The 22,712-nt window shown below is 52.3% G+C and overlaps 1 protein-coding gene across 1 annotated transcript; it reads left to right on the forward strand.

Moving 5' to 3' along the window:
- Positions 1-384: 384 nt before the first annotated feature.
- Positions 385-9,371, forward strand: CSF3 (colony stimulating factor 3; the record flags this gene model as incomplete). Its single annotated transcript, XM_084615495.1, has 6 exons — positions 385-455; positions 1,391-1,557; positions 5,561-5,730; positions 7,755-7,862; positions 8,745-8,891; positions 9,118-9,371. The coding sequence occupies 6 exons, from the start codon at positions 385-387 to the stop codon at positions 9,289-9,291; spliced, it is 837 nt and encodes a 278-aa protein (XP_084471621.1). The 3' UTR covers positions 9,292-9,371.
- Between the last annotated feature and the right edge of the window lie 13,341 nt (positions 9,372-22,712).

The following is a 22,712-nucleotide window of genomic DNA, read 5'->3' on the forward strand; positions in this document are numbered from 1 at the left end:
TCTCTCCCTTGGGATTCCTATTCGGCTGGACCCCGGCCCTCTGGGGAGACACCAGGTCTCAGGAGGGGCCTCTCTGAACCAGAGAGCGATCGTCCAGGAGACACAGCTGCACAAACTGGGCTGAGCGACCCCCTTGGAGAATGGGCTGCAAGGGACAGAACAGTCCTGCCCTGAGGACGTACCTAGCCACTTCCTCAGAGAGGGCCCCCTGGTGCCGCGTTCAGGAAGCCGAGTCGCTGCTCTGCGGGCAGGACGGGGTACCCCATGTCTGTGCACAGCGGGGCACAGCAGAGCCGGCGTGTGGGCATGGGGGGCAGGACTGGAGTCCATTTTCAAACCGGGAGTCCCACACACGCACTGAGGGCAGAGAGCTGCTCTCGCTCCATGGCGCTGGGCTTGCCCCACCTCAACTCAGCCTTGGGCCTCGCCGTGATCCAGGAGAGCCTCCTGTCTGCGTGAGGACAGGAGCAGCTAAAATGGAGCTCAAAGCTGGCAGCTGCGCTAAGAAAGGCCACGTTTTCCGTGCACGTTGGCCAAGCCCGGTGGAAACTCCACCACTCTTGGTAACCGTGACAAAGCTCACTCCTGGGTGCTCCCGCACCCATCCCCGTGGTTTCTGGGCTTGCACCCAGTTCCTGCCATGGAAAGCAGCTGTGACTTCCTCTCCAAGGCGCATTTCTGACTCACTCTTTTCTTTTTAATAGCCCTAATTCTTGAAAACAAAAGCCGCTGACAGTTGACGGCTGGCCACGCCCAACCGTTCGCCCCTGAGCCAGCACTTTCCATCTTCACCACTTCCAAGGAGGTGACACCAGTCTACGGGAACCCTCCACACCCCAGGTCTCAGTGACCAACTACCTCTCTCCTTTCTTCCTCACCAGGCCGGATTAACCTTGGGCCCAGTGCCAAATATATTTGTGGGTCCCCATGGGGGCAATGGAGCATGGCCCAGGGGGTTGGACCCTGGAGCGAGGGGCCAGCCAAGGGCAGGGCATGGCACGGCAGGGGCGGCTCCATCCAGCCCAGCCCAAGGCAAGGGCACTATTTACAAACTGGCAGTTGCCACCCACACAGGGTCTTGCCCAGCCCTGTCCTGCCAGCGTGCCCCTTCCCCTCGGGGGCGGGCCCATACAGCCCCCCCAGCCAACACCCCCCAACTGCCTATGGCCAGAGCCCCCACCCAACCCTCCCACAAATGCACAGAGCCCTGCCCAACTCCACCCCTGCCCACGGCCCCGCCACAACTGCCCAGCAGCCCCCACAGAACCCCCACTCCCTAGTGCCCCAACACACACAGATCTTCCCCACCCCTTCACAGCCCAGCTCCCCCTAGACCCTTCAGAGACCCACTCCCGCACGCCCTGCCTCCCGGCCGCACTCATCGGCCCAGCTGGGAGGTGACTGCGTCTGCTTCTGCACCAGTCCCAGGTCGCTCAGCGCTGGGGAGACAGGCGGGGCCCGCCCAGGAAGCAGAGACTGCCCAGAGCCGGAGGCGCCCTGGGGTCCGGCCATGGGGCGGAGAGGAGCCCTCGGCCAGCCGGCCGGAGCAAGTAATGGGTGAGGAGGAGCCCATGTGCTGGTGAGGTCTCAGCCCAGTGCAAGCGGAGCAGGCTGGGGCCCCTTCTGAGCATGGGCCCGGCTGCATGGCAGCACTGTAAACCCGGCACTGTTCCTCACAGCCCAGCTCTGTGTCACGGCCTGCAATCGCACTGCAGAAGGGACTCTTGAAAGCTTCCCATGAGAGTATCAGGAGATTCTGCCTCCCAGGAGGTGAAATTCCCCTGGGCACCAGCTCCCCAGCCCGGCTCCAGTCACACGGAGCCCCAGGCAGTGTTGACCGCCTGCAGGGGGGTGACCATCAGCCAGGAATGTCTGTGGAGCAAACTGAATTCAGCCCTGCAGCCCCTTGAGGGAGATGGGGCAGAACCTCAGAGCAATTGGCATTCACAACAAATTCTCTCCAGTCCAGGGAACAGAGAGAGGCGGAGACACAGCCCCAGGGCCACCGAGCAAGTGAGAGAACCCAGGAGTCCTGACTCCCCAACCCCTACTGCTCTAACCACTAGACTAATTTGATCCAGTGAGCGGAGTAGGGAATTGTCAGTCAGGTTCCGTAACAGGGACACCGCAAACCTGGTATCAGACCTCCCTCTGCCTCTGTTTCCCCACTCTCTTGTAAGTCGCCAGCCAGTGCATCAGTGAGCCCACTGTTGCAAAAATTAATCAGCAGTGAAATAGTGAATGCCACTGAAAGTGTCATGGTGGTCCTTCAGGTTCAGTTAACACCCCATTGAGGTGGATGGCTTGAATCATGCCCCTCAGAGCAATTGCCTGGGGCCGGCTGGATCAACTTACACTCAGCTGGTGTAATGGTTACATTCGCAACCATTAGCTGGTGTAAACCAGTGCAGGCCACTGCCTTTGGCTGACCTACACCTGCGGGGATCTGAGATCCACAGAGAGCCCCGGTGGGGGCGGCCTCTGAGGCACCGTGGAACACCCCGAGCCCAGGGTGAAGTGATTTGACCAAGGCCCCAGAGGGGAAGTGGGGGGCGGAGGGTCAGCATGAGGAGGATCTGGTTTCCCCTCCCCGCCTCCCAGCTTTTGCCTCTCCGAGAGGTCATGCGGGGACAGATGGTTTACATCCTCATGCCGGGATGCGGTGAGGCCGGTTGGACTTTTTATTTCTTTGGCACCTGCCGGGAATCCCATTTCCTTGTTCCCCGGTAGGTAGAACATGGAGCTTGCGGTCAAAAGGAGCCAGGACAATACATTCCAGGCCACCCCACTAAGTACCGCAGCCGCTTTGCCAAGGGGCTGGGTTCAAAGTCAGGCCCACAGCCCAGCTTGGACTCCGCTCGCCAGCTCCATTTCCGAGCAATCGTCCCTCTACCCCCAGTCGGGAGTTGGTTCAGCTGGCACTGGGCCAGGCAGCCCAAGCTGGAAACGTGCCTCACGGTTTCCCCACCAGCCTGCCAACAAAAGAACACTGAGGAGTTACGGAGCAGCGCCAGCATCAGATCCCCCGAGTCTGGGAAATGATCGCCATCTCCCAGAACCCAGCACAGGACCGCTCCCATCAGGGCCTTGCCACGGGTGCTGGAGCTCCTACTCGCTATGTGGGGCGCCCACATTTTTCCTCCCGGGCCCAGTCCCCACCCTGAGCCAGCTAACGCTGCTGGAAAGAGGGCTGGGACCCTGGAGAGCCTGGTTTAGATTCCTCGTGGTGTCTGTATCCCAGCAGCACTGAGAGCGAGGTGCTGCACGCACCCGGTGAAATCCTGGCCCGCAGCGATCAATGGCAAGACTCCCATTACTTGAATTTCACGCACAGCAAGTCCCTGCCCCCAACAAGCTTGCTATCTAAATAGACAAGGCAGGCCAGGAGCAGGGGGGAACCAGAGACAGCCACGTGTTTTCCATGTGACCCTGGTCACATCCCTTATACCAAGATAGCAGCCTTCAACTACCTGAAGGCCGGTTTCAAAGGGGATGGATCTAGATTGTTCTCAGTGGTGGCAGATGACAGAACAAGGAGCAATGGTCTGAAGTTGCAGTGGGGGAGGTCTAGGTTGGATATTAGGAAACACTGATGAAGTGGGTTTTAGCCCACAAAAGCTTATGCCCAAATAAATTTGTTAGTCTCTAAGGTGCCACAAGTACTCCTTGTTCTTTTTACTATTTCACTAGGAGGGTGGTGAAGCACTGGAATGGGTTACCTAGGGAGGTGGTGGATTCTCCATCCTTAGAGGTTTTTGAGGTCCAGCTTGACAAAGCCCTGGCTAGGATGATTTAGTTGGTGTTGTCCTGTTTTGAGCAGGGGATTGGATTAGATGACCTCCTGAGGTCCTTCCAACCCTAATATTCTATGAAGATCTTCCTAGGACTATTCCTGAATTTTAGGGTCTTGAGTTGGGCATCTACGATCACTAGCCATTTTCGAAAGCTGGCCTAAAGCCTTGCTGTGCCTCAGTTTCCCCATTTGTGACTCATGATCCTTCCCTATCTCCCTAGGGGGTGCTGTGAGGATCACAATCATTCATGGCTGCCTAGGACCCAGATACCACGGTGTGGGCCCCTCCAGACCTAAGACGCAGGATCTCTCAGCAAGCAGACACATGCTGTTTTAATTGTAGGCGAAGCGCATATCACATGAGGGCATGTTAGTGGTTCTACTTGAGGGCAAGTGAACGCAGCTACAAGGGAAAAGGAATGTAAAGGTGATTTCTCTCTCTTCATCATGACCTAATTACTTGGTTAAATTAACAAAACACTCCACTCAAGTTGCTCGAGAACAAAGCAACTGCTTATAGCGTAAGGATAACAAAGTTTGATCAGGACTGAGATGTCTTGTCAGCTCAAAATTAAATCTCTGATGGGGAATAAAGAATAGCTGATCTTTTAGGGAGTGACTGACTTTGGGGGCATTCCAGGGTTTAAAGAGCAATGAGAATTAGTGAGTTTCTGTTGATCTTGCCCCAGTGGGCTGGAGAACAGGTCCAGCTGTCTAAGATTGGGTCTCAAGTAGAACCAATTGGAGCCATTAGAAACCCCACATTTTGCAAAACCTGAAAACTCACATCTGTGAAAATAGGCATTCTAGGAATTTGATGTCCATGTGCCCAGCGATTTGTCACACTTGCTTAATCATTTCATCAGAATGAATTTTCCCTGACAAGACTATAAATGTCCCATATTGATGAGAGGTTCAACATTCGTGAACTGAAAGGGACTAGTGCAGCTCTGCGTCTGTCTTATTCACGTTCCCGGTAACCGTCATAAACTCAAAAGGGGAGGAGATACTGAGAAGATTCCAAGCATTTAGAATGAGATCTCTCCAAAGTAAGTATGAACCTTCACTCGACAGCGAGATACCATAGCCACTGATTTCCTAGTAGCAAACTGCTTGGATTTATTCTAGGTGAGGGGGCTGGTAAGTGTGATTTGGTGAACAGCAATGTCTACATTTACTATTTGGGAGGTTTGGGTTGTTTGATTTAAAACAAAAAACTTTTTCTTCTTCCTTCTTCCTGGTATATTTGCCTATTTATAGTGTAACCAGGGAAAGAATAGCTGGGAGGACAAATACACATACAATTTAAGAGGCATGTGTTTTATACAGGCTGGATTATGTTTTAACAGGTAGGGTTTACTCTTAATGCATGTTATGGGTGAGTTTGCCTCACTACAAACAAATTCTGAGAGTTCTGAGCATCAGAAAGCAGAGGCGATTTAAGTCAAAGTCTTGGTCTAACTTGAACTATAAAAGCTTTAATGTATAGCTTGTGTTTATTTAGACTAAGCTCCTTGGGCAGAGAGTGGGGGAACCAACACACTTTGCAGTGATGCTCACATGAGAACAGTTTCCACTGCAAGTTCTCCTGGGCACGGCCTGCCTCTCTCTGTGTGTGTGTAGTGCCCAGCAGACTGGGCCCCCAACCGACTATCTCCTCTGCACACAGAGAGGGTGCGTCTCCCGCTCTGCATCTGAGGCCACATCTGGATTCCTCTGCACCCACCTGACTGACTCTGCTCCTCTCTCTCCTCCCTTCACCCCCAGCTGTTCTGCCGTTGCTCATCAGCACTGTGCTGTGTTTGGGGTGCACCATGCTGCACGCAGCTCCCCTGCCAGAGTTCTCCGGGGATCAGGATTTCCAGCAATTCCTGCAGAAGGACCTGGAATACATCCGCAAAATCAAAGGGGACGTCGCCCAGGTGCAGGAGCTTGTGGTGAGTCGCTCGACACAAACCAGTGGGAGAGGCACTGAGGGCAGCCGAGGTCTGGGGTGGGGGTGGGCCATGCCATGGACCCAGGGGCTCATCTGTGACCTGCACAAAGGGGCTTCGTGACAGCAGATGAGAAAGCTACAGCTACACCCCTCCCTGGCGATTTGGGATCTGTCGCTCTGAAGTGATGCTGGGGGCTGCAGCCTGGCTGGAGGGGACTCGGGGGAGCTGCACAGTGCGTTAAACTGTAACACGGGAGGATCCCTGCAGCACTGAGCACTCAGGGGTGGGGCCCTGACATTCTGATCCGGAGGCTTCATCTCTGCTGAGGATCTCAGCCCCAGGCTCGCAGACAGACAGAGATCCAGGCAGACAGGCTTCCCCAGCAGCTATGCCTTGGGTTGGGCGGCAGGACTTAGCTGCCGGACAAGACAGATTGGGAGATCACTCCACGGCGTCAGACCCTTTGCTGTAGAGCAGCGTGAAGTTGTGCTGATCTTCCCCAGGGACAGATGCCTGACCAGGTCCCCACTACCTTCAGCTGGCAGGGTCACAGACAAGGGCCCTCCTGATCCAGCAAATGTAGCAAACTTCAGCCCCCGGCACGAAATACACAACAGGAGCAAGAGGAACTGTGCGTCTTCACCTCCCTCAAAGCAAGAACCAGAAACAGGGACCCATTGCCTCCCAGAGGAGTTGCAGGCTGCTCCTTCTCCTGGACAAGTGTCTTCTCAGGGACCAGGCCTGACAATTTACCCAGCCACTAGGTAGAGGATCCGTCCATGCAGCCTTCCCCTTCTGGTCGCTCTGCCCCTGCCTGATGCAGGCAGAGAGCGGATTTGAGGATCGTGAACCCTCCTCTTCAGGCTTTGGACTGCAGTTTGTTTGGCCTGATCCTCATGCATTTCTGCAGCTCTCTTTCCTCAGGCGAGCAGCCCTGTTTAGTTCAATGTTACTCCCACACCGAGGTGTTTTCAGGATCGGGCCCTTAGGATTTGGCCCCAAAAACCTTTTTTCGCACTGATCGTGTTAAATTTGGAAGCAGACTCTGGCCAGGCTGCTGGCCCGGGGGATCCGAAGGGGCATGTTTCCTGGAGATTACAGCTAGTGCTTGCCAGTATTTTAACCCTATGGGGCAGGGAGTCTTATTCACATAGCCAGTGGATTTGTTTGCTTTGGTCCAGTTTCCAAGGTCTCGCACAACCACGCCAGCCAATGAGTCCCTCTCCTTTCCTGCTATTCCCGGGGCCGTGCCAAAGGAAAGGACAATGCAAAAATGAAAATAGGAAAACATTGCTTGGGAAAAGGCAGGCGAGAATAATAGAATCAGCGAAAGGCAGGGCTGGAAGGGACTCCAGGCAGGACCAAGCAAACCCAGACCATCCATGACAGGTGTTGGTCCAACCTGCTCTTAAAAACCTCCAGTGACAGGGATTCCACAACCTCCCTGGGAAACCTTTTCCAGAGCTTAGCTACCCTGATGGTTAGAAGGTTTTTCCTAACATCTCACCTAAATCTCCCTCGTGCAGATTAAGCCTGTTACTTCTTGTCCTACCTTCAGTGGACACGGAAAACAATCCATCCCCGTCCTCTTTACAACAACCCTTAATACATCTGAAGCCTTATGAAGAGCAGAATAGGGTCGTCCCCTCCCATGTCTTACATACAATGCTCCTGTTAATACACCTCGGAACGGTATTAGCCTTTTTCACAACAGCATCACACTGTTGACTCGTATTCAGTCTGTGACCTGCCCCCAGATCCTTTTCAGACCACTGCCTACCCAGCCAGTCCCCATTCTGCAGTTGTGCATTGGATTTCCCCCCCTCCCTAAGTGTAGAACTTTGCACTTGAGTTCAGTGGGTAAAGTTTGCAGGGTTGTGGGTGGCGTCTGGAACACACCCTGGCCGTCGCATTCTTAGCACATACTGGGGTCCAGTAACAGCAATCGCTAGCTGTTGCAGAGGCAATACTTGGTTTATAATGCCCTCCTCCTGACTGTACCTTCTCTTCTCATCCCACCTCAGTGCACGACCCTTCAGCTCTGCAACGAGGAGGAGCTGATGCTTGTCAAGCAAAAACTGGGCATTTCCCAGGCTCCGCTGAACCAGTGTCACAGCAAGACCTTCCAAGTGGTGAGTCTGACCGCAAGGGACTACAGCACGGTCGGGGTGGGGAGTCGGGAGCAATCCTTGGGCTGCAGCCTAAGGCCCAAGCTTGTTCCCACTGACAGTGGAAGCCCAAGCTCCCGGTCGTACTGACTCCTGCCTGTGGCAGGAGCGCAGGAGCAGCACCCCACGGTGCTTCCCGGCCCGGGGGTGAAGGAAAGGCACTCCTGCCATGAGCGGCTGGTTCTCAGCTTTGGCTTCTCTCCAGCCACGGCAGCCTTCTCCAGAACAACAGCCATGGAACCACTTCAACCCTGTTCCTCTGCCAGCTTCACAGAGCCCGGACGCCTCTCGCGGCTCAACAGCTGGCCTCTCGGCTACGTCCAAAGCTGGGCTCCCAGGCCAGGGCCTGGCTTTTAAACCCAACCCTCAGAATACCCCAGTCAAAAATAGCCGGGCGGGGGCAGCGAGCTAGAAAGAGAGGGAGGCTTCCTCACAGCCCTAGCAAACGCTTCTGTAACTTGACTCAGCACTTCCCGCCCTCGCTGATCCCCAGCGGCCCAGTGGCAAGGGAGGGAGGGGCCCGTGCTGCCTAGCTGAACTTCACGGATCCGTCAGCCTGGGCTGGGGGGAGTCTCCGGCCCTTGCAGGGTCTTGAGCTTGGTGGTCACGTTTTCCAGCCCTGCTCTAAAGCCATGACTCGAGGAGAGTCCCTACCCCTCCAGGGGGAAGGGGAACTGCTGGCCTACTGCAGTTACAGTTAACCCCTTCCATGCTGCACTGTCACCGCAGCCAATGTGTTTCGCTGGGATAGACATTGCACAGGAAACTTGATGCAAACCAGGTCACTAAAGAGCTAGCACCCAGCTCAGGCCTCCTCTCTCAACTCCTTCCTTCTCGTGCCCACAGGATGCCTGCTTCAGCCAGATCCGGGATGGACTTCAAATCTACCACGGCCACCTCGCCATCCTCCTCCAGCTCCTGCCGGCTCACTCCAGCCTAGTGGATACCCTCCGGCTGGACGTCTCAAACCTGTCCACTAACATCCAGCAGCAGGTACACAGCTCTGCCTGCTCCCCCGGTGGGTGGGACCAGGCCATCAGGGGAGGCAGGGCCCCTAGATGCAGCCAGGATCCTGGCAGCCTTCACCCAGATCAGGTGGCCCATGCGGGGAGCCAGGCAGGGCAGGGTCTTGCAGCAAAGGTGAAGCTTCCCCGGGTGCGCCAGGTGCTGGCTCCACGGGGCCCCTGCTAATGCTGTTTACTGTATCCCGCTCCTTTAGATGGAGGATCTGGGGCTGAACACTGTGACGTACCCCAAGGCCGAGGGCCATGGCTCCCTCCCCAGCCTCTCGTCCGACTTTGACAAACAAGCCAGCGGATTCATCATCCCCGCCAACTTCAAGCGCTTCCTGGAGGCGGCCTTCCGGGCCCTCCGCCACCTCACGCTGGTGTGAAGGGGTGCAGGGACGCGCTTCCCCCACCGCAGCCTCCTGCCCGGTGTTGGAGCCTGAGAAGTCCCATGCCTTGGGGACGCTCCCGGCTTTGAGATCTAAGGGGGAGCTTTATGGGTGGGTGGGTGTATAAGGCAAAGTCCCAGATACTGGAACTGTGCCTACAAAATCGGGATATCTGGTCACCCTATGCTCCATAAAGGTTATTTATTTCTCATTTGTGAGCTTCACCACTGGCTGGTGGATCCACGCACACGGCCCCAATGCAAACACTGCCCAGCTTATTTAATATTTATCACTATTTAATATTTATGGGGGGTTTGGAATCCGTTGGCGGAAGTATTTAAGTGCAACTGGTCTATGGTATATTTTTAAAGTCAGAATCCATTTCCTTTATAACGAATCACAGGCATCATCATTGAATGTTTGGCAGCATCAGAAAATCCAGGAGCAGGGCCTGGGCTGCTGGATGTGCATTTTTATGTGTCTGTGCAATGTAGTTACTGTTTAATATTTAAACAGATGAGCATCTCCAGTACCAGGTGTTTGCTCTTTGGTAGCTGGACCAAGTATAAGACTGGGAACCAAAAGCTCCTGAGTCTAGTACCAGCTCTGGCCCAACTCCCCGTGGGATCTTGGGCAACAATCTGTGCCTCAGTTTCCCCATCTGTCAAATGGGGGATGCTAATGTTTACCTACCTCACAAAGCTGGTGTGAGGGTTAATTTTTTTCTTGTCCAGCCAAGGGCAAGGTCTGAGGAAGTAGGAAGGCAAAGCACCTGCAGAGAGGGGTTTGCTGGGAGCACTCAGCTATTGAGCGTGGAGAAGCTGCGCTCTGGAAAGCCTCCGGAGCTTTGGATTAGCCCCCAAGCACGGATGGAGCGCAGTACTCGGCCCAAGCCACTTCACTCCTTGCTTGAACACAAGCCTGCCGGGCGGGGCGGGTAAATGGGTCAGGGCTCTTGGGTTCCATTCCCGGCTTGCCCGCTGACTAGCTGCATGCCCTTATGTATGTTGCTTCCCTGATCCTTGCCTCAGTTTCCCCATCTATAAAAGGGGGGTAATCCCCTTTATCCTCAGATGAAGGCACTTTAAAATGTCATTTTCCTTCCTGGCTTGTGGGCAGTGCAGGGACAGAACTGGCTAATGTTGTTTTTGTTGTAACAGTGCATTTATGCAAAACTGATTATTATTTAACAGACTTGGCAGGAGGGCAGGCTCCTTAATTAGCAAAGTCCTTGGCTGGGGTATTGCTTATGCATAGCCAGCTCACCCTCCCAGAAACCAGGAGAGCGTGATATGAATGAACCAGTTTTTCTGTAACTTTTTATATTATTTTTATATATTTATATTTTACAAATGCACAATCCACCGTTCCTCCTCGTTCACCCATTAGATTTACATTCAGGTCACATTGATTTTATTTATTATAATTTAAGTTAATTATTTACATCTTAATTCTTATTAAACTATTATCGCTCCTTTAATTTCAAATGATTTTTTGCCGAAAATGGCTCAGACGTGAATCCTACCAGATTTCTGTATGGTTCAAATTCCAGCTACACTGAATCCAACCAGTGTGGACTGGGCTGGAGGGATTGGTGTTGCCTGTATGTTTCAAAGCTGTCACCAACAGACAACTCACATGCATTTTGATATAAATCACATTGTACTAGATTAGTGGAGACTGTGCAATTCTACCTCCCCAGATGATCCAGATGAAGAATGTCCATTCTTGAATGGTTGGAGTTTAATTAAAAGAATAAATGCAAGATCTTCATTGACAAATTCTGGAGTTTTGCCTATTAGCTTGGCCAAATGCCCAGCAGAGGGGAATATTTTGTAATTGTCTTGAACTAGTTTATATTTCAATGTGTTCTATTTATTACTGTGGCTGGCTGGGCTTTGGCTCAGACCAAATCGATTTGTATTTTTATTTAAAAAGAGAAATAAACATATTTTGGTACTTTTTAAAGCACGTGTTTGGCTGAATGTATCGGGAGGCGGGGATCCTAAGCGCTAGCATGTTTAACCAGAAATAAACCAGTCCCTTATCTAGCAAAGAGACCCCCACGTGGTTAGTTAATAGTTCTCTTTACTTGTCCAAAGTGCTCAGCTTCATGCCAGCCAATCCAGCCCAAATGCCTGCAGCCGGATATGGCCCAGCCATGGAGAATTAATCTAATATTAAACACAAGAGATGGAAGACCTGTTCGAAGGTCAAAGCCGTTTAACCCTTCAGCCCATTACAGAGCTAGACGGGGATTTTCAAAGGAGACAAAGGGAGTTGGCGCCAGCCCTCAATGGGATGTTGGCACCAAATATCTCCAGCTCCTTTGAAAAAGTTCATGCCCAAAGCTTCAGAGAGAGCAGAAGCTCCAGCAATTCAACAGCTCAAGAACCCTAGGGAGATACATCTCAGGAGCAGGGAGGGGAAAGCTGTCACCAGACCAAGGAGCACTTGAAGGGGATAAGAATCTTTCCCACGTCCTCTGCATTACCCCAAATTCTTGTCCCCTTCCTGAACACCCCTGCTCTTGAGGCTTCTGCTCAGACAAGGGCGCTCTGTATCTGGAGCGGGTGCTCCCGTGGCTCCATCTTATCGCAGCGTGGGAAAGGTAGAGCTCTGGGCCAAGGACCCGGGGGTGAAGCGTGGGAGCAGGGCTCTCTCATGTCCAGCCAGGGCAGAGAGGTCTCATTCCCCTCACCCACCAACTGTACTGCACAGCGCTCAGTTAACCTATCTCAGGATAGGGGGTTCAGCCAGGTCGGCTGGGATTGAGGGGTTCAATCCTGATGCTCCAGGCATTCTGCCCCCCACAAGTGGGTGACGGAGGCTGATCAGAGGGGGTAGTCGATATCTGGATAGCGAATGAGAGCGGGGGAGGCCGTGAAGGGCCTTGACAGTGAGGATGAGCAGCGATTGTTTGATGCGATAGAGAAGGGGAAGCCAGGGTGGGATGCAAAGATTGGGGAGACCGATCAAAACAACAGGCGAGAAGAACGATCGTCGCAGCAGCACTCGGACTGGATACAAGTGGGGCCAGACCCGGGGTGCCTGGGGAAGCCCTCACTGGAAATGCCACAGTCAGGACAGGCTGCAAAAGGGAGAACCGATACTCCCAAGACTGGTTAACACTGAAGTTAAACTCCCAGACCAGTCACAAACTGTGCTTCTGATCCCCCACTCTGGTTATCAAGAAGCAAAAAAGAACTCACACAAGCCCCCTTTATGGCATTCCAGTTCTCTGGGTCCCAGCCAGCACCTAGCTCCAGTACAGAGAGAAGTTATTTAAAAAAAACTCTGCTCACATATACAAAATGTTCTTCTGACCCCAAAGGGTCAGCCACATCACCAGGTCAGTAGAGGTTTGGATCTTACCCAAAATACCAGGCTGCCAGCCAATCCTTTAGTGGATAAAACTAAAGATTTATTATAAAGAAAAAGGAAGAAGAGAGATATTAAACGGTAAAACAGTCACATACACACAAAGACTTCAGAGTCCATAGATCAGGTTCTTAGCAGTATTGGCAAGTTTGCTGGCTTGATATTCTCCCTGGAACCCATCCAAAGCTTGGATGGGCCATTCAGTCCTTTGTTCAGAGCTTCAGTTTGTAGAAAGGCTACTCCAGAGGTAAGAAGCAGGACTGAAGACAAAATGAAGAAGATGCAGCTGCCTTTTACAGTCTTTTGCCAGGCAGTTTGATTTCTTTGTTCCAAATACAAGCTGCCCAGCACGTGGCTTGGAAGCCTTAGAGTTCTGTCCATGGGCATGCCCCTCTCAATGGGTCAGCTGTATAGCTGATGGTCCTTAATGGACCATCAAGCAGGCTCAGAAGTGCTGATGCCAAACTGTCTGGGGGGGTCACTCAGAAGCATAGCACAAGTTTTGAAATACATCCATGTGAATAACCCACAATACAACGGTGATACAAACACATAAATGAGATTATCACATTTGGCAAATGATAATATTTCTGCAGATATCTTACATGGCATATCTCTCTGCAGTTTTTCAATACTGGTATTCATAATATCCTAAAGTGTCCCCCAGATTCCGTACAGCATCGCACAAGGCGTTCCCCCAATCTCCACTCAGTGCAATCAGAGCTAGCCAATCCAGCGGCTCGAGAGCTGAATCAGAAGCCGTCAAAATATAACAGGACAAGCTGGTCTGTGCCCCACCAGGGGGTCTGCTTCCCAAACCAGACCCAGAGGCACCCACACTGAGTGCAGGTATGGCAAGTGACCTGGCCTCCGCCCCCCATCCCACCTCCTGACAGCAGAACGACTGCACCTAAAAAATCACCTGCTAAGGACAAAAGACCGTCCCCTGCAACATGCTTAATTGCTGGATCGAACTCTCTGGGGCTGAAAATGGCCTTCAAGGGGCTGGCAGGCTGATCTGGAACAACGTCCTATTCTGTGGCTTGGCTCAAACCCTAAATAAATGATCAACACCAACTCCAGTGTGCAAAAGTCTTGAACCAGCCCCGGCACCAGAAGGACTGGTTTGAAAATTATGAGGGTTTTTTTTTTTTTTTTAAGAAAAGAATACAGCACACGCGGGTCTTTTTAATTTACCGTCTGGTTTTTAATCTCCAGGTTGCACTCGGATCATGTTTGCAAGCTGCTCTCCACAGCCACAGCAGCTGGAGGACTTGGGCCCAGGCATGAGAAACCAGTGAGCATCTGGACTTTTGACTTTTTTTTTTTTTTTTAAAGAAAGGTGAGGCTCTCCCACGCTCTCTCATCTTCAAGGACCGGGACTTTACGTGAAAGCCCGAACGTTGGGTGAGTGGGCACCACTGAAGTTTAATCACAATGCCTAGCTCCTGGGCTGCCCTTTCCCCCCATACATCCCAAAGCACGTCACAAAAGCAGAGTCAGGATCATTAACCCCATTTTTATAGATGGGGAAACTGAGGCACAAAGTGGGGAGGGGAACACACACGTTAGGAGACTTTCAGATGGTCAACTCCTCAGAGCAAGGACCATCCTTACCTTTCACTCCATCCCATCCCTCAACCCACCATTGGAACTCACTGCTGCAAACACTTGACACCCCACTACACAGAGGGGCTCTGGACTCTCCGGATGCTGCACAGTTAGGCTGGGCAGCAAACAGGCCTCCCCAGCGATTTCTGCTCCCCCTTGGGCTCCTCAGCAGGAGCTCTGCCTCGGGGGCTTCTGGCTTCAGTGCAGCGTTAAACCAATGGGGCTGCAGCTGCAGGGGATTAAACTATTGCAAAGGCCAAAGAAGTCAGCAGGGTGGGAAGACCCAGAGCAAGAGCCAGGGGATGATCAAGAGGGAGATGGTATCAGGGCCAAACTGCTGCCCAGGCATGTAGATCCCAGTCCCCTCGGGAAGGTCACCCTGATGTACATCTAACAGAGGCAAGAGGGTTTTCCCCCTGGGAAGCCAGAAAGCTTTCCACTATTGCTACACTCCTGCCTGACCATCGGCTCAAGATAAAGGGAAGAGGGGGACTCCCCTGTCATTATTCACCAACTCCCAGCTGTTCTGAGAGCTCAGAGAGAGCACAGGCCTGATTTCTAATGGCCCAGAATAAATACAGACTCTCTTGTACAGTCTGGACTACCTCCCCTTCCCCAGGGCCAGCCAGTGGTGGGGTCGCAGATAAGGGGATTGCTCCTCTGTCTAAGCCTGAGATCACATTTGCATTTGAATCTGAAGCAGACCTCCTAGGTTAAGTACCCCCAGGCCTAATGCTAATAGAGGTTAAGGACAGGAGGAACGAGTAGGTCTCCCCTAGTAGGACCTGCTTCTAATGGTTACCCTGCCCTGAGCCCAATCACTTGTGTTTGGCTAAAGCATCTCTTCCAGAAAGGCAGCCAGGGCTGGAGTCACTGTAGCACTGCGTCCCACTGAACAGAGCCGTCCGCCACGGGAATCGGGACAAGCGATGCAGAAAATGCGGCTATGCCAACGAGACGCTACCCCACCTCCTGCGTAGCTGCAAGCCCCATTCGAGAGCTTGGCAGTTGCAACACAACGCCATCCAAGACCGCCTGGCCAGAGCCATCCCACCACCCGTGGGGAAGGTCGCCGTAAACTCCGCCATCCCCGGAACCAACTGCCAACTGCAACCGGACATCATCATCACCAGCGAGGACCGGAAGAAGATCATCATGGTGGACGGCACAATGCCCTTCGAGAACAGGACCCCGGCCTTCCACGATGCCCGAGCTCGGAAGGTGGAGAAATATGCCTCTCTGGCCAAAACCTTGAGAGCTAAGGGTTACCAGATCCAGACACACGCACTGATCATTGGAGCCTTAGGCCCCTGGGACCCCAGTAACAAGCGAGTGCTGAGAGAATGCGGAATCGGTTAACGCTACGCTCAGCTGAGGCGGCAACCCATGGTGTCGGACGCCATCAGGTGGTCGAGGGACATCTACACAGAACACACCACCGCACATTGGCAATACCAGGAGGGATGAGCTGGAGGCCGATGAGAAGCACAGTCAGGAAAATAACAAATACTTCCTCATGGATTGTATTTTCTAAATGGACAACCAACCTAATTCTATATATTTAATTTATTCTATATATAATTCTATATATTTTGCTTTCCACAACCAAATCTCTGTGCAACTTTTCATGAGTGATGTACCCGAGTATTCGGATTCTAATATCTAAACTGTATTGTTAAATCTCTTCACCTAAATTTGGGCTATTGCTGATTATGTACTCTGTGTATCATATAACTTTTAAAAAAGTAACTTTGTGTTTGTGGATAATCTAAGCACTATAGCCAGATGTACAGACACTCTTTCCCCAACCTGTGCATTATACCCTTTTTTTTAACATTCGCTTTAATAAAATTTTGAAATCTAAACCCAGAGTCAGGCTCCTCCAGGATTCACAAGGCCCTGCAGGTGCCTAAAATGGCTGAGCACCTACACTGTGGAAGTGAAAGTTTCCAGCTACTTTTCTGCCTCTGACCATGTGCGCTGCAGCCCACCCCAGATAAGCCCCCGAGTGACACTCAAACCAGGGGAGGATGGGTGTTCGACTAGCTTCCCTCCAGGCCAGACCCAGTAAGCATGCACCAAGCTCACAGAGTGGATGAGACCCCTGGGGTGAGCTTACACACACCGGGCAGTGGTGGCAGCAGGAGCAGCTGCCCCCCAGTGGTTAGGTACTCCGCTGGGATGTGGGAGTCCCCCGGTCCAGGTCCCCCCTCCCCCAAGGGGAGAAGCCATTCGAACTGGGCTCTGCCGCCTCTCAGTGAATGCCCCAACAACGGGGCCAGGGGATCGTCTGACGCAGGGCTCCTTCGCGGCCTCCTGTTGGAGCTGCTCCACTTCGGATAATCAATAATAAAAAGCCATTGGAGCAGAGGGATTGAATGCTGGGTCCCCCACCTCCCAGGGGAGCGCTCCAAGCACCAGACTCATGTTTGCACCCGCTCTCCCTGGGCCAATGACCCTGTCACCAGTTATCCAGAGGGGAATAGCTTCCCCAGGACAGATGGTTGGACCTGGACATCAGCTTAGCTGGCACAAGTCCACCCAGCTTGCCCCGACCTTGCAGGCTGGTGCTTTCCCAGGTAATCTTAGTGGAGTCACTCGCCCACTTCTCAGCTGTGCCACACCGAGGGAACGCTGACTCTCCTCTCTAGCAAGCGAGCACAGCTACAAAGAGGGGAGTAACTGGCTGGGCAGTTGTCCCGCTGAAAAGGATCCGGGGCTTCCAGGGAAGGGCAAACTGAACGTGAGTCAGCAACGTGATGCAGCTGTGACAAAGGCCAGTCTCAGTCGGAGGCGCATCCACACAAGTGTCAGAGGGAAGACACAGGTGGTCTGGTGAGGTCTCCGCTGGAGTCCTGGGTCCAGTTCTGAGTGCCATGTTTTTAAGAAAACTGGGGAGAGTCCAGAGGAGAGCAACGAAAATGATGAAAGGTTTAGAAAACCTGGCCTGTGAGGAAAGGTTAAAAACCCGGGCACCTTTAGTCTTGAGAAAAGATGACTGACGGGGACTTGATCAGTCTGCAGATATGATCATGGCTGATATAAAGAGGATGGTAGGAATCAATTATTCTCTATGTCCACTGAAGGTAGGACAAGTAACAGGGTTAATCTGATGGATTTCCTCAGTGAGCATGTTCCAATCTGCAGCAGGGAGATTTAGGTGAGATATTAGGAAAAAATTCCTAATTCTCAGGGTAGCTAAACTCTGGAACAGGCTTCCCAGGGAGGTTGTGGAATCCCCGTCACGGGAGGTTTTTAAGAAGAGGCTGAACAAACATCTGTCAGGGATGGTCTGGGTTCACTTGGTCCCACCTCAGCACAGAGGGCTGGTCTTAATGACCTCTTGATGTCCCTTCCTGCCCATTTCTGTGACGTTAGTGAACTACTGAGGAATAAGAACAGGAGGACTTGTGGCACCTTAGAGACTAACAAATTATTAGACCATAAGCTTTCGCGGGCTACAGCTCACTTCATCGGATGCATAGAATGGAACATATAGTAAGATTATATACATATACACACACACACACACACACAGAGAAGTTGGAAGTTACCATACAAACTGTTTTCAGAGTAGCAGCCGTGTTAGTCTGTATTCGCAAAAAGAAAAGGAGGACTTGTGCACCTTAGAGACTAACCCATTTATTTGAGCATAACGTGAGCTACAGCTCACTTCATCGGATGCATCCTGTGGAAAGTCAAACTGTGAGAGGCTAATTAATTAAGATGAGCTATTATCAGCGGGAGAAAAAAACTTTTGTAGTGATAATCCAGATGGCCCATTTAGACAGTTGACAAGAAGGTGTGAGGATACTTTACTTAGGGAAATAGATGCAATATGTGTAATGACCCAGCCACTCCCAGACTCTATTCAAACCCAAGTTAATGGTATCTAGGTTGCATATTATTTATATACACACACACACACACACACTGAGGAATACTGATGCAAACGGGAGGCAGGAAACATTTCTGCAGAAGAAATTCAGCCCCCAGCGCTACAGCAGCCCTTCCAGTCGATTGCTACATCTCTCTCTGAAGCCTCCCACAAGCCCCGTTAGCACCAGTCAGCCACAATGGGCACAAGTTGCCAGGTCAGCACTACAGCACAGACCTCTACAGCCTGGGCTAAAGGAGTAACTCCATCAGCAGGCAGCAGCGGCAGACTGGTGTCCTCAGGGAACACAGTCATGCGGGGAGGGACATAACACAGTTACCTTAGGACTACTCACAGCTCTACCATGTGGCTTCTTAAAACTGCAGGGGGAAGGGCGTGGCCTGGTTTCAGATAATTAAATTTACAAAGTAACCCACCAGCGTGTTGTGCCCTGGCCCTCTCCTCTGCTGTCAGTTTCAATTTCGGGCACATCATGGGTTGTCATGATGTGTGGGTGACTCCAGCCCAACATGAATTCCTCTTTCACTACTGCTGTGAGGGGGATTTATTTCAGGAGTGGGCCGGACTAGTATGGTGGGGACACACTAGCTCTTCACCAGTGGATATTCAGGCACTTCAACAAAGGTGGTCAGGATCGTTATCCCGATTTTACAGATGGGGAAACTGAGGCAGGGGATGTCTGGGTTGCCAGGTACATTATCAACCCACTGCATAGCTTGTGCTAAGTCACTCCTGCTCTCTAGGCCTAGCTTTCTCATGTTAGCACACACACATAAGCTGCGTCACTCTCAACAACCAGCAGCTGTCCTGTGAGAGCTTAGGAGTCAGTCCAAGGTAACATGACGTTACCCCTCACCTCACCAGGACAAGATCTGTTGCCTTGCAACAGCAGGTACCAACAGTGGTGTCTGGCCCCCAGGCCCATGTGATATAGTTTCCCTAACCTCAGATAACGCAAATCACAATGCCACATGGTGATTTTACTCCAGGGGGAGATCCCCCACAGTGGACTGTGGTTTTCACCACAGAAAATCTTTCCAGTCCCACCAACGATGATCAACCTGGCCTGAAAGAAGTCCACTCCCCAGCCTGGCAAAAAGCTGGTCACTCTGACTGGGGTTAGCACTACTGCAGGCGTGGAGCGGGCTCCCCAGAAGAGACACGGACGGCCCTCTTGCATCACTTTATGACGGCATTGACTCTGAGTTGACAGCTCTTCCTCATTCTGCTCCTGGGGTATTTTGTAGTTACAGTTCTCTCCCCCAGTTCCCTAGATTACAACAGCAGCTACTTTCCCAGCTACCAGAAACGCTTCCCCTCATCCTATGACGGTGCCGCAGCCTCCCCCAGACACCCCTGCTGTAGGTGTTAGGTGGGGAGCATGACGCAGGGGGAGTGACACAAGAGTCTTTATCATTCACTGTCCCATGAGCAAAGGGTTTCCCTTTTTTTAAATACCCCCCTTCACACCCTTATAATTTTCCAAATCCAGTCAACCCTAGTGGGTTGGCGGAAATCAGCTCAGAGAACTGGAACATCCCTATGGGGCTCTCTAAACCACCCCTGGCTGCTGTGGCAAGATGGATTTCCTCAGTGAGTGTGTTCCACGACTTTGCTCAAAGTCGTTTTTAAATGTCCCAAGCGCTGGGGTTCCCACCCCCTTGCAGGGGGAGACGATCCCATCTCACTGCCTGGACAATATCGTTGAGGTGCCTTTGGCCACGGCTCTTTTGGGGCTCGTCCCACACACAAGCTTTAGCAGACATAAAGGTATAACAAGAGCATTCATTCATCCCCCCACCCCCACCTTCCCCACTTATCAGCATTTACGGGAAACCTGTTCTCCAAACCCTGCTCCCTTCCTGTAAGGTAAAGCCAGCCGTTCAAGGAAAGCACGGCTGGGACGGCCCCGCTTTGGGCTGCTGAGCCAGCGGCTCTGGAAGCCCTTCCAATGCAGGGCAAACATTTGCAAAACTGGCAAAGGTTGGGCTGGTGGCAGGAGGCATATGTGCAGGGGCGGTCAGAACTGTTTGCTTTGCCACAACGATATCAGATCATAAAAGGGGATGCCAGGCAGGGTTACGTAGAAAGCTGCCACCCTAGAGGAGAGAGTGGCCTCTGCCAATATCCCAGAGCAAATGCTTTAGAGGAAGCCATAAAAACCCACAATGAACCTGCCTGTGCAACTGTGGGCCATCCACAGGAACTGTTTGCTCCCACCAAATCCTAAAACAGAAGCAACGGGTCTCGTTCCTCTCCTGGCTCCTGCCTCTCAAGATGCTATGCTGAGCTACTCCTGTCTAATTTAAAAGGTGCTGAAGATAATCTCCTGCAGCAGGGAGTTGTACATTACCCAAGAGCAGTGTCCGTTACTCTTGTATCACAGAAAGAAGAGTAGCAGCCGGGGGCGGGGGGGTTGTTCCCACCCCACCCCCCAGGCTCGAGGAATGACTATGCCATCATTACAGCCACATGCCAATGAGCCCTATCACCCATTTCGCAGCCCTCTCGCCCATCTCCTGCCTTTGCTACGTCAGCTGGCAGCAGTCTTGCTCAACCGCCCCAAGCACCCCAACCACTTGAAAGCCGCGGCAAGTGATTTACGAGCCCCCTTTACTGCTGCCCCTCCCTTTCTGAAAAAATGAGGGTGGGGTGAATAGCTCCAGGTTACATAACGAGGTTACATCAGCAAGGGGCTCGTTATCGCTGCTCTTTGAATCCACTTGGCGAAGCCAGCGGACAACGGCCCAGCCTTGTTACTATACACAGTGGAGCTGGCTGGACTGGGAAGCCTGCGTCCCAACTCTCCCTTTATCTTTCCTTGTCAGCCACGGACTCTCCTACCCGGACACAGTGCACGACTGTTGGCCAGCGGGTGGGTCCATGTGACAGCCAAACAGGAAGGAAATGCTCATCAGGCTTCTAGGACATGGTGCTCCCTTACCCAATCCCATAGGAGGCCAGAGAGTGTCTCAAGGAAGCTCTTGAGGGGACTCTTTAGCCAGTCACTCTAAGGGCCAACGCAGAATCCCAGGCGATGGCAAGACGCCCACTGCTTTCAAAGGCAACATTTCTGCGAGAACAGTCGCACTGTTTCCCAAAGCACAAACGACCACTCCCGTTTAGCAGTGGGCAAACCTCCCATGGATTGGTGAATTCTCGGGGCACGCTGCCTGCTTCCTGCTAGGGGTCGCATGCGTGGAGCAGAGCAGGGACTAAGGGCAAAGCAAACTGTGCTGGTGAGAAGCCCCTTGGTCTCCCCTCCCCGCAATCTCTCTGCTCGGTGAGGCCAGTTCCAAGACCGGAGTTGAATTTCCTATGCAGGACTGCGTCAGGGGCATGTTCCGTTCCAGGCGGTGCTGCCTCAGCAATGGCTCACTGCCTGAATCAGATGCGTGCGTGAGTCACACAGGGTGTTCAGCAAGGAATCCCAATGGACATTTCCCAGCAGGAATTTCTGTGCATCCTTTTTAATGGCATTGCTTAGCGGTGAATCCGCTCTCCGGGCACGTTGCATGGACGTAGCCAGAGTAAGAAAGATTGCTTTGCCTGGAAAGGTCCATACGGCAGGTTCCAGAATAAGGATCCACCCTTCTCAGCTGTGCTACAACCCCTGAGGACAAACTAGAACAACAGATCCAGGCAAACAGACGAATTCGGAGATTCCACTCATGGCACTGATGTCTTTGGCCTGGTTCGCTCCAGCTGTGACCAGGAGTGGAGATCATTCGGAAGAGAGCTTACAAGAGTCAGGTCATGCCCTGAGCTAGCCCCTAGGTACTCTTCCCAAAGATGACAATGCTGGTAAGTGTCAGAACCTCCACCTCGAAAGGGAGAGTCTCTCGCTGCAGATCTGCCACCCATCTGACCAGCAAATGGCTGCAGAGAGCAAGGAGGAGTCCGCCAACCTCCCGCACCTTGGGTAACACTGCCCAGCCAGCCAGGTGTTAACATTTCACTTCCCCACTCAAAAAGCAGTAGCCAGTCAGTTTCAGAGCCAGGATACTAGCGAGAGGGACCAGCGATCTGACACAGTAAGACAAGATGGGTAAAGGGCCAGTTAACACAGCAGAGATTTGTACAAATTGGCCAGAGGGGAATGTAATAGACCCTCCGCCAGCCTAGAGATTTTCCCCAATCCCAGCCATCAGTGTTTGCATTGGGGCAGCCACTAGATGTAGACAAGGACTGGCACAATTTGCACCACAGCAGCTCACTCCAGTTTCAAGCAGCGGTCAATGGTGTCTTTATCTGGCTGGAATTGGACAGAGAGCCCCGTGTCAGGATAGTCACATGGCAAGCTCCACCGTGCTCTTGAAATGGGATGGATCAGAGCCTGAGAACACAGGGAACTTAAGGGGAAGGGCCTAGTTACTGAGAGACTAACAGGGAAAGCCAAGTGTTAAAACTAAAGGAGCCCCTCAACGACCATTCTTTTCACTTTCCTGTCTCGAGCAAAGCACGTGAGCAAAGAAAAGATACACCAGCAAAACCTCAGCCAAGCCAACTGCTCCCACTCAGCCTGTGC

The sequence above is a fragment of the Lepidochelys olivacea genome, assembly GCF_965140295.1.
Source record: "Lepidochelys olivacea isolate rLepOli2 genome assembly, chromosome: 27".
NCBI classification, from domain to species: domain Eukaryota; kingdom Metazoa; phylum Chordata; order Testudines; family Cheloniidae; genus Lepidochelys; species Lepidochelys olivacea.